This window comes from Epinephelus moara, chromosome 9 (genome assembly GCF_006386435.1).
Source record: "Epinephelus moara isolate mb chromosome 9, YSFRI_EMoa_1.0, whole genome shotgun sequence".
Lineage (NCBI taxonomy): Eukaryota > Metazoa > Chordata > Actinopteri > Perciformes > Serranidae > Epinephelus > Epinephelus moara.
In genome coordinates this window covers 37,172,619-37,184,862 of record NC_065514.1, presented here as the reverse complement: position 1 = coordinate 37,184,862, position 12,244 = coordinate 37,172,619, and the positions used below count along the sequence as shown (strand labels likewise).

The window sequence follows — 12,244 nt, the reverse complement described above, 5'->3', positions numbered from 1 at the left end:
TATAACTTATTACTAAAATTCAGTTTTAAAGCACAAAAAATATCAAGTGTAATCTCATTGTATTAGACACTGATCAGAGCTTAATGCCTTTGTATGCTAATGTGAAGAAAATTGAAGAGGCTCTGAGTCTTCATGCCCAGCTGTGCTTGGCATGGAGCATCTCAGTGAGCAGGTTGTTGCAGGGCACCTCACCACTCAGGTGTTTGCAATACAGGTAGTCTTCGGCGAAGGAGCTGAGACAGCGTAACTCAGACAAACAAAGCAGCAGATGAGCAAAGTGTCCAGGAGGGTGAGAGGACGTGCACAGTGTGTACTCGAGCAGGGCTCCTTCAACCTGCTCCTGCACGCTCTCTATTAACTGATGGTCTTCGAGTGGTGTCACATCTGGTTGGTGGAGCATAGGGAAAGCAACAACCAATGAATTTACACAGAGCAAAGGTTGTCAAACATTTTCATATCAGAAGTAGCCTACCACTCCTGTTAAATTGTTCTTCTTCATCTGTAACTAGCATCACAGCTCTATAATAATAACATTCCTGGAACCACAACAGTTACAGCTTGAGTTATCTAGACAGCTGCTTTTTGACCAAAAATAATTTTTTGAAACAAATAGTTAACAAAAACAAATTGTCCTCTTCACTTGTTGTATCTCAAGCACTAGATGTCACTAGTCATCATAACTGAAGCTGTACATAGGTTGAAACAGCTGTTTGTGTTTGATCAGTGAACAAAGTTTAATAAATAATAAATAATGCAGGTTTCATCTTCATGGTTCCTGGGCCATCAGAGAGTACTACTTCAAGAGGAGGGACCTAGTATTTGACAGCTATGGCTGAGGAACTACGTTAGAAGCCTCTCCAAAACCAGACCCTACCCACTCCTACTCTGTCATGGACTGTAAGGCCCAATCCCAATTCCTATCTTAACCCTCAATCTTAACCCTCAGTCTCAAAAATCTGCGCTCCCGTGAAGTGCTAGTGCTGTCCCAATTCTCAGAGTGTTGAGTTGAGGGTCAAGAATAAGGGCTGTATGGCCCTCACTTTTAAGATTTTCCAGGACCAGCCTTGGCAATAAGTGCTATCCCAGAATCCTTTGCGTATCATCTGCCGAGCTCAGCCGAACACGGCCGAGTACAGACGATTCAGTCAATGCAAGATGGTGGTGACAAGCGTAAGGAAGCAGAGTTATCAGTGAGTATTTTCCTCGTTAATAGTTGTTTTAAAATTATGATAACCATTGCATTATCTTAGTTTAACGTCATTTTATGGACTATAGACCTCTTTGTAGCGTAACACACATATTTTTGGTCGTGGGCGACGGCTTGCCTGCCCCGCCGCACGTAACCCCGGTTCTCTGATAACCGAGTATGCTGTCATTCAGTTACAAAAAGTCATTTTTCTCAGTGAGCACGGTTACATGTGCACAATAATCAGATAACTGGGAATAATCAGGTAATGGTAATAATCCGATTTGACACGTTTACGTGCACTTCAATAATCTGATAATCAGAAAAACCTGGTTTACATGATTCAGTCCTTCAGTTGGATTTCTCCTCAAGTACATGACATAAAACTCAAACTTCCTGTTACAGTAGGTACTCATATCCTTGAAAAACCTCGAAAAGTACGCAAGTCATATATTTGCAAAATAAAGCACTCATCATGCTGACAGCTTATATTCTTACAGTACTGTTTGTTTTTATCATTAACAAATACATGTGAGAGCATTCTAATGTGTAGTTTATCAATGTGGAGCCAATTTTACATACTTTGGGTAGATTCGGAGTAAAAGTACTGCAAAGTGCAATATACAAGTGTATTGTATATAAACTTGTCACACAAAATGCATAACATATAAGTAAGATAAAATAAAAGTGACAATTTAAACACTGAGAATATAAAAATATATTATTTTATGTAAAATCTTTATCTGAAAGGAAACAAAAGCTGTCAGATTAACGTAGTGGAGTAGAAAGTACAATATTTCCCTCTAAAATGTAGTGGAGTGGGAGTATAAAATAGCAAAACCCGAAAGAAACCAGATTAAAGGGTATACATGCACCGAATAATCTGACTATTGGGGAAAAAGCTAGGTGTGTTTATCTGATTTCTCATAATCAGATAATGGCTTTTATCTGATAAAGCCTATTGGATTATGCTGTTTACATGACCACTTGAATAAATAGGTAACTCGGTTTATTAGTGTGCATGTAAACGCACTCACTGATAATGTAGTTGTTAAGTTGTTTTAATATACGTGAAATGTTTGCGTCTACAATTTTGTAAGATGACAGTGTCATCTCCTGTAGCTGTAGAGTCTGCAGCTGGTAATGTTACAGCTGCAGGTTAACGTTAGTGATTAGGGATGCACCGAATATTTGGTAACCGAATATATTCGGCCGAATATTGCAAAAAAACACACATTCGGTATTCGGTGGAATAAGTTAAAAGCAAGGCCGAATAATAGCGGCGTTTTGATGACGCAATCAAACGGCGTGCCGTGACGGGCGGAATAAAATGTCGTCAGTGTGGCGATCCGTCCGTCACGGCACTCGCATTTGCGACTAAAAATCTTTTTGAGCGAGCAAAATAGGCTTAAATCATTAAGCACGCTGTGCGAGCAGCCTACAGATTTCAACCAGCAGCAGAAACGAAAGGCGAATCCCACCGAATGTGGGTTGAACGGGGGTCACAGACACAGACAGTAACGTTAATGTATTCCTGTCAAATACGGCAGCACAGACAGTAACGTTAATGTATTCCTGTCAAATACGGCAGCCATAGGCTTACCGGGCGACGGAGAAGTCAGTTCCAATAATATCCTCTTCTTGGTGTCATGACTGTCCAGAAGTACCTGAACAGCCGAGCCAGCCGAGCACAGGTATGTGACGTGTCAGAGGAGAAACGAGCCTTTCACATTTCTCTCTTTCTGGCAGTAACGGCCCACAAACTTCACCGCACTTTAGGGACTGTTCATTACTTATGAAGGGACTGTCAGGGGAGGAGGGTGGCTGGTTGATTTTTATTTTATTTATTTATTTTATTTTGATCCCCCCTATGTTAATCACTGATTGATGCTGTTTTTGAAGTATGAATAAGTCAATAAGTAATTTATTCCATTGAAATATCATTGATGTATTATAGAAAAGTGATTTATCTTTTCATAAATGACAAAAGGCACATCTGCCTCATTTTCGCTGTGGTATCGTGATACTACTCAGAACCATGATATTTTCATTGGTATCGCACAGTGGGTCCCAATTTTGGTACCGTGACAACACTAATCTGGAGGGGGTTCATCTGCAAAAACTAATGAAAAACTAAACAATGATATTCGGTATTCGGTACTCGGTATTCGGCCAAGCGTTTAATAATATTCGGCTTCGGCCACAAATTTTCATTTCGGTGCATCCCTACTAGTGATCGTATTACCTGGTGACTTTCCGCTGAATAAGTTACGTCGGTTGTTGTGGTACAGGTTATTTGGTTGAATATCAACTTCTAACCCAAAGAGTGAAACATTAACGTGGATGAAAGTCACCAGATAACACTTATGTGACCGTGTAAACAGCCTCACCAGTTCTGCTGGATGTTGACTACAGTATTCATTGTGATAATACTTGCAATACTACATGAAACTAAACTAATAACTTAACGAATATCTGACAGGTAGCCCAAAAAAATAAAAGAAAGTAATGTTGTTATCTCTGTTCCATTTCAGGGCCACCAGACAAAACACAAGCCCTGATTCATTTCAGGGCCACCAATGAAGACAAGTTTACAAAAAGCAAGCAGGCTCCAAAAAAACTATGGGAGTGAGTAATTTGTAACTTGTGAACTGTTCATATTCATAACATAATTCTCAGTCACAACGGCAACTGTTCCCCTGGTGATCAAGCATTCTGTTTCAATATGAAGTCAGCACAGCTGCAGACGGCATTGTCGAAGATTATTGTTTGGTAACTGTACATTTGTTTTGCTGCCCCTATACTGTCACTTTTTGGAAAGGTTTTGTCGAGTATATTCGTTGCAACATTTATGTTCTATTTTCACTACTGTACAAAGATGTGCTGTTTGGATTTTATGATGTCAGCATTTCAGAACAAAAACAATTCTATATCATTAATCTATTTATTATCTTAGCGAAATTCCATATTCATAAGAACAAATTTTGTAACAGAAAACCCTTGTTCAAAATTTTTATGAATGAAATGCTGCAATACTTAGAAACCATTCAGCACTCCACAAACTCCAAAGCTATAAAGACTCTGAAAATATGTAAACAATTTAATTGTTTGAGCTGCTGAACTTTTTTATTTATCTATTTGTGTATTTTATTTCTTTTTCTTTTCTCTTAACCCTGGCATATTTGTTCTGGTCATGTCTGTCACTGCTTGTTTTGTACAAGAATTGAAATAAAGTGTTGGAAAAAATTGACAGACTGGACAGAGTTTTGGCATATTGCTGCCCCCGACAGTCTTAAGATGTATTTGCCTTTTAGGGGTGTCCCATTTTGAAGTCACAAGATAGCCCTTAACACTTGGTTTTGAGGGCTAGTGAGATTGAGGGTTGAGCTTGAAAATTAAGATTGAGGGTTAAGATAGGAATTGGGATTGGGCCTAACTCTGTTTGTAGTTATCTTCATAGATGAATGAAGCACCATTCACTAAGGTGTAGGGTATAATACAGCTGCAACCTTTGGGACAAATTTCACTCTCTGCAGTGAAAAATAGAAATATAGCTTTTTGTAACCACAGGGAAATAAATAACACGATAAACAAACAAATAAATAAAGAGAAATAAAACTTACATCTAAGCTTTTTCTTTTTTTGTAAACATCTTTTGGCTTTTTACTCTGATGTTTAAAAGCTGCTTGGCTTTTGTAACAGTTGTAAATATACAGCACTACAATCAAGTGAACATGACCGTTTTCTAGAGACTAGAGAAGGATATACTTTATCCTTTATACAATGTAGCCTTTAAGATGTTAGCATCTGTATGACAATAGGCCTATAAATGTCTATCTGGTTTGAACAGGTTAAGTTTGTAGGGTTAGTCTCAGAAATTCATTTATATGGGTGGTATATGGTTTATGAGTCTTCCATGATGCACACAATACGGCAGTGAACATGGTCAGTAAGTCAGCATCTGTGCAGGCTCGCTGTTGGAAGAGTTTAAAATTCCACGTCCAATCCTCACTAGTTGGTTTGGACAGCACTCAATGTGGTGTACCCTCCACATGAAGATGGTAGGGAGAGGGTGCAGCGGGTGATCTAGGAAAGCCTAGTTCAGACCAAAGATTTGCGATGAGACAAGCTGAAACAGGCAACTATTTGCAATGAGCCTTTCTGCAACGCTCTAAAAACCTGCCGGTTCACACCAATGCAACTAGATGAGACAGTGTATCATCTCCATCCAACAACTCTCTGTACTTTGTTCTGATTTTCAGGTTTTCAGGCTCATTTTGTGGCTGAATACAATTTGTAGCTTCTTTAAAATATGAATGAGGACAGTGATAGTGAGATACTGGCTACAGTTGCATTTGTGGTAGTGATGAAACGGTGAAAAACAGTAACAAAATGAGCACCAGATGGACTGTATTCATATTAAATAGGCCACAATATTATATGTAACTCGCACCAATTAATCAGTCAGTGAGAATGCGTGTATGTGTGTATGTGTGTTTGTGTGTGTGTGTGTGTGTGTGTGTGTGTGTGGGCAGTGCATACACATATACAGTACAGCGAGCAGCAGCAGAAACCGAGGGCTCAGCGGCACCTGCCACAGCAAGCGAACACGCCGTCTGCGGTCATTTTGACTTGACCAGCAGATTTCACTACAAGCCGACTGGCTGTTGAAACAGGAGACGTGCTTTACATTCTTAAACCAGTCGCCGGTGATTTGACCAGCTGAGATGCAGGTGACACCGTCAGAGCTCAGACCGGCCAGTTCACACCGCTGCAACTTTTCTCTGCAACGTTCTACAACAGTTTCATCTTGTTGCAAATCTTTGGTCTCAACTGGGCTTTAGACTCTGGTTTTTCTGGTCCATAGTTCGACACAATGCAGCCTGTGGGCCAATGAAGGCCCTCAGAAACATTTTGTGTGCCCCCTGAAAGTGACATAAAATGCAAGCATTGTATTTGAATGATTCACAGTCCAACCCTCACTCTCAATAGCTTACATTTCATACGCTACCTGGCTACTGCATCAAACTGCCCTCTGACAAGCGTCTGCCAGGTTAAGAATGACAACTTGTAAAAAACCGTAGCATGGCAACTGGTGGCACCTTACAAGTGTTGTAGGAAAATGCACATGGCGGAAGTTAGCCTTTAGTGCCCTCTACCACAACATGGGGTTCATGTTGTGAAACAGACTATTCTAATCCAAATAATGATTTCTTCCTAAACCTAAACTGGTAGTTTTGTTTCAAAAACCTACCAAACTGCAACTGCAAAAACCAAACAAAAACAACAACAACAACAACAACAACAAAAAACAATTGGAATTACTGCCCCGTAGTTGTATGCCTTCGCACAACAGTCAGGTTTCTCTTACAGTTTACATCTATGTCTGTGAAAATATGGATGCTTCACACACATCTTCACCCCAGCAACACAGAAGAGCTATACAATCAGCAAGGTGGACACTCAAGATTAAAGTCACCAATTCAGTGTCTGACCAAATGTCTCCCCTTCTGTTCTTGAGATATGACGCTGAATAAGTGTTATATGCAGAACATTATGATGTCACAGTGAAGCTGACCTTTGACCTTTTGGATATAAAATGTCACCACTTCATTATTTTATCCTGTTTGACATTTGTGTGAAGTTTTGTCATAATTAGCATATGAATTCTTGAGCCAAAAACATATTTTTTGAGGTCATACTGACCAAATTTGAAGAAATTCCCTCAAGGCGTTCTTGAGATATTGTGTTCATGAGAATGAGACAAACAAGATCAAAGTGACCTATGACCACCAAAAATGACCCAATTCACCGTTAACTCCAAATGAACATTTGTGCCAAATTTGAAGAAATTCCCTTGTGGCGTTCTTGAGATATTGTGTTCACAAGCATGGAATGGACAGACTAATGCGAAAATAACATGCCTCTGGCTGTGGCTATTGCTGGTGCAGAGGCATAAACAAACTGTTAGCTAATAGAAAGCAATTTCAGTTCACAACTTGGTAGTTCCATGTGGAAGTATGTATACACTGTTCTTGTTCGGCCCTCAATCACATTAGCTTACACGGCAGCTTGATTCTCATATCACGCAGTCACACAAGGATCACATGATCACCTGAAAGTCCTTCTCATCAGGCATTAAGTAATGCCTTTGTGTCTGAACCACCAAAGCTTCAGACCAATCAGCATCCTGTGAGAAGCTCCTTGTAGCTATGGGCATGTGTGTGTGTTAGATGTGTGGGACAACACACGCTCGGCGAAAGATATAAATGCCTCCCTTCATAGACATATAGTTATTTTTTTTACACTGTTTTAAACACACAAATTAAAGGAACTTACAGATTACATTTCACTAGATTTAATTAATTGATCATCATCATTTAATTGATTGATTGATTGCTGTTTGCATTATTAGACATTGAAAGGTCCCTTGGCTTAAATACACTTGTGGAATAATTCACAAATAATCCATTAAATCTGTTTGGAACTCCAAGACCTTTTTTCATTTTTTTCATTTTTTTTTTACCAATTTGATACTTAATGGATAAAAAGCATCAGTTGTCACTAACCTGGGTTAAAGAGGATGAGGAACTTGATGCAGGCAAACTCTTGGCGGTCCACCTTTAGGATGTGGAACTTCTCGACCAGCTCCTGCCCTCTCTGGACGAGGCTGGCCAAGGTAAGACCAGCATGTGAAGCCATGTCAGACAGCTCCATCTGAACCAAACAACAAATGGACTAACATCAGGAACAGTTTCAGGTGTCCCTTTGTACTGGACAACTTTCATATTGATGTCTCCTACCTCCTTTCTAACTTTCTAAAATGACACTCAAATTTACACACCAACTTTAATCTCCATAAACAATTTCTGAATATGTGTGCAGAATCTGCAGGACAGGAGATAAGATCTGTTTTTGGAAATACTCTGGTTTCTATTCGTAGTCCATGTTGTACTGACCACTCACATTTAAGCGGCAGGAACCCAGTCCATGTACAGTAAAGAGGTGGAAGGCATTGGCCAAACTGCAATCTCGGAGCCCACCGGCTATCATCTGACAACTATTACATACAGACATCTATTTTCAGAGATTACCAACACGTAAGAGGAAGTCTTGGCCCAGATGTCCAATTTATTCTCATTCCAAACTCATCAAATAGTGGACTGATAAGAGAATAAGTAATAAGAAGCACCTTGTAACCAAATAACCAAAGAAAATCCTCACAAGGTGCCTTTGAAACTTTTTCCAAAATGAATAGCTGAGATTTACTGTTCATTGTATTAAGTAGACCATGGGCTGTTAGAAATGCATGTTGGTCAAACTCAAGCACTTTTTATAAATTACCTGCAGACCAGGGGCGTAAATATGGACAGTGTAGGCAGTGCTTTTGCGCTGGGGCCTATGGGGCGCTGGGGCCTGTAGAGAGAGTGGGCCCTCCAACAGTGTGTTGGCCATAGAACAGGCTTTTGTAACTCAGAAATACCTCTGAAATACACCCAAGTGCAAAGAAGAACGTATGTTAAATTAATAAAGTGGGGCCAGCTGCTATGCCTTCATAAAGGCAAACCCATCTCCATTATGATTTCTTTTTTGTGTGTGTGAAAGACTCAGTAGCAATCTATCTACAATAAAGTTATATGTTTACATAAATTATAACACCACAAATAAACTATAGAATATAGCCGCAAGGGCAATTCCGGGGTTCAAGCCAGCATGGACATTTAAAACTCGAAAGCTGGGTAGAATCAAGACCTTTGACAGTTTAGGACACCTGCATTGAATATAAACAGTAGGTTTTATGACAGTCAGACAGATGCTCATTCATTTATGTCCAAATCTCTACTGGGCCACGCTTTTCTTTGGAAGCACTGTCGCTTACTATTTGTCAACTGCAAAAAAATTTGATGACATGCTTTAATGGCTTAATTAAAAAAGTTCACCAAGTTTGGTGATGTTTGAACAAACCCTCATTGATTGTGGCCAAATCATGTGAAAGGCCATTGCACTTGTTTGTAACTTGGGGTGCTCCCTGTTGACCGAATTTAATAATTAAAAATAATTAAATAAACATGGTTGATTATTATTATTCAACATAGCAAGCAAAACTTTATTTATATAGCACATTTCATTCCAGGTGGAAGCACAATGTGCTTCGCAGAGCAAAAAGTAATCAAATAGTTACAGCCATCAAGTAATCAGTAAAACTAGTTAAAAACAATATAAAATTATAAAAGATAAAGCCATAAGAGTAAGAATAAAATAATAGCTGAGAGCAGAAATGGACCACTAAAAGATAAAAGACATAAAATCATTAAAATAATTAAAATAATGAAAACCAATAAAACCAGTAAAACAAGTCAAAGCCAGTAAAAACATACCCTGCAAGTTTTGTAATGATTGAACGATCAATTTCTGATTTTTAGTGTGATTTGTGCTATTGCATGCCCATTTTTTGTATTTGTGGTGCCCCCTAGTGGTCATATAATAAAACTTTTAAGTTATGTTCCTGGTACCTCTTCAGACATTCCTTGCAAGGTTTGTGATGATTGGCCCAAACGTTGTGGAGTCATTTGCTGAGCCACGCCCCCCATAAAGTTCACTGGTCATTATCTTAAAAAAGCAATGAGATATCAATAACAGTTAAAGCGTTGGTGGTAAAATTCCGAAAAAAAAATCTCACATCATTCTGTTGATTTTAGGTATATTGTCTAATATTTTGGAGACATTTGGTAGAAAATTAGATGAAATAGAAAATGTAGTGCATACAGTAGAAATTAAGATGATAAATATCATTGTGAGATAACCGTTAAACCGATCTGAACACTATTTCAAACATATGACATCTAGTATCCAAAGAATGTTTCTTCAATGGTGCTTGCATTTAGATGAAGACTTTAAAAAAAAAAAAAAAAAAAAAAGTTTTATCAGAATTCAGTGGATGTGCTGAAAACATTTCAGCTGTGTAGGACATACTAGTAATTTATTATGATTTTTATGAAGTTTGGAATGTGAAATGTCTTGAAATTTAAATTTATTGCAATAAGCCAAACACCTATTATGCAATAATTTTCAAATTTGTGCATCGACTGAGAAATAAGCCTCGATGATGCAAACCTAATTTTGTACAAATGTCTACGGCTGATTATGAGATAACTTTCTGCATGTTTAGCGCAGATTTGAATCAAACTTTCAGGGTATGATTCAGTTACTTATGTTGCTACAAGTTTTGTAGTTTGTACTCACTGTCTCATTTGACAATGAGACAATGAGTGTCGTACACGATAATCCATCCTTTAACCTCATGTAGTGTGTCATAGTAGACGCCAATCGACGCCACGTCTGGGACGCCTCATGACGTTCCAATATAAAGTCTAGTATGTTTGAGCCGTCACTTTGACCAATAGGGACACAGAGCGATCTGCTGCTGTTGACAACTGTACGACAACAACATCCCAGGGTTTTTGACATTTCCTCTAGGGATGTTACCACAACAGAGGAAAAAGGGAAAAATTATGGTGTGAAACAGCAGAGGCACTTTATCAACCTGGTGAGTACTGCCATTAGCATCAAGCTAGCAAACAATGTTACTTCTTCATAATGGAGATGGACATAAAGTAATAAAAAAAAAATAGTGGCTTTTACTTACCACAACTGCAGTTCACTTCATTTGAAACAGACTATATTATAAACGGGCAGTTATTTATTATTCCCTCTGTATTTTTATATTTTTACTTTTGATCCGCTCCTGTTTGCCTTGATAAAGTCAATGCATCGCGCTGTCATTTCAAACTCAACACTTCCTGTATTTTTTTCAAATTAAAAGCCACTTATAACCTCGGTTGAGAGAATCCCTTCATTTTCTAAATAGGATTCAGTGACTTGCATGTTTTCATATGGTACTTCAAATGTAGCTCCTGGCATCTGGTGGGAACATTTCAGATGGGACATGAACAGACACAGTGACTGAAATAATAGTAAAAGTAATAAAAATAGGACAAGAACAACCCGTTGACATCACATCGTGAAAGATGACAGGGGATGATTGGTGTGGACCATCGTGTAGTGTGTCATGTCTTCGGCCAAGTCATGGCACGATTTTATGACTCCACAATCACGTAATGTGACATAGTCACTGTCAGAATGGACAGAAATGTTGTGTAGTGTGTACCAGGCATAAGGCTTTCATAGAGCCCCTTCACCTGACCATGTGTGTCGAGTTTCAAGTCAATCTGACATACGGTGAGACGGTGGTGGCCTTTCAAAACCAAATTTTCCTTGACCTTAATTATAGCACCACCATCTAGCCTGTTGGCATTATATTTCTTGAGCACCATTTGCACACAACTTCCAATCACTGGTGAAAATGGCATGTCTCTATGATGTACCATCTCACAGGAATTTGTGAAGACATTTCTGAATAATAATAATAATTAAAGCTGCAAGCAGCATTGGGCGGGACCTCGGACTCATGCCTTTTCGGCCTCCAGCTCACGAAGACAGTTAAAGACAAACGTTTTCAACGATTTTAGACCCCTCTCCACTCTAGCTCACAGCTGACAATTTCTCTACATTTGCTCATGTTACTTTCAGAGGCCGTAGCTCACTTTCTGTTCGATTTAGGTCAAGGGTGTCAGCAGGTGATTTGTAGGTCTTGATGAGGCGAACAAGCCAGTTTTGGTTTGATCTCTCTACGACATTCCTACGGGCCGCATTGGCCACTTTAGTGTGGCTAGGTGGCGCGAAGATTGTCAGGAGGTTTTGTGTCACATCACCCTTAAGAGGGCATAAAATCCAAACCATTTGAGTCATGACAAAGTTATACACAGATCTGTTCAGCAGAAGTTGGCCTGTGATGTGTGCGAGTTTGAAGCTGATACGATAAATGGTCAATCAATCAATCATTCAATTTTATTTATAAAGCCCAATATCACAAATCAAAATTTGCCTCACAGGGCTTTACAGCATACGACATCCCTCTGTCCTTATGACCCTCGCAGCGGATAAGGAAAAACTCCCCCAAAAAAACCCTTTAACGGGGAAAAAAAACGGTAGAAACCT

General features: G+C 39.1%; 1 protein-coding gene across 1 annotated transcript in view; it reads right to left on the bottom strand.

Annotated features, from left to right (window-relative positions):
* The window catches only part of LOC126395340 (nuclear receptor subfamily 5 group A member 2-like), a 48,386-nt gene continuing 36,142 nt past the window's right edge, over window positions 1-12,244 (bottom strand). Inside the window, exons 3-4 of the mRNA XM_050052746.1 lie at window positions 7,756-7,903; window positions 1-384 (exon numbers count right to left, since the gene is read on the bottom strand). Of these exons, the coding sequence (XP_049908703.1) occupies window positions 131-384; window positions 7,756-7,903 (402 nt within the window). The 3' untranslated portion in view covers window positions 1-130. The remainder of the gene's footprint in view (window positions 385-7,755; window positions 7,904-12,244) is intronic.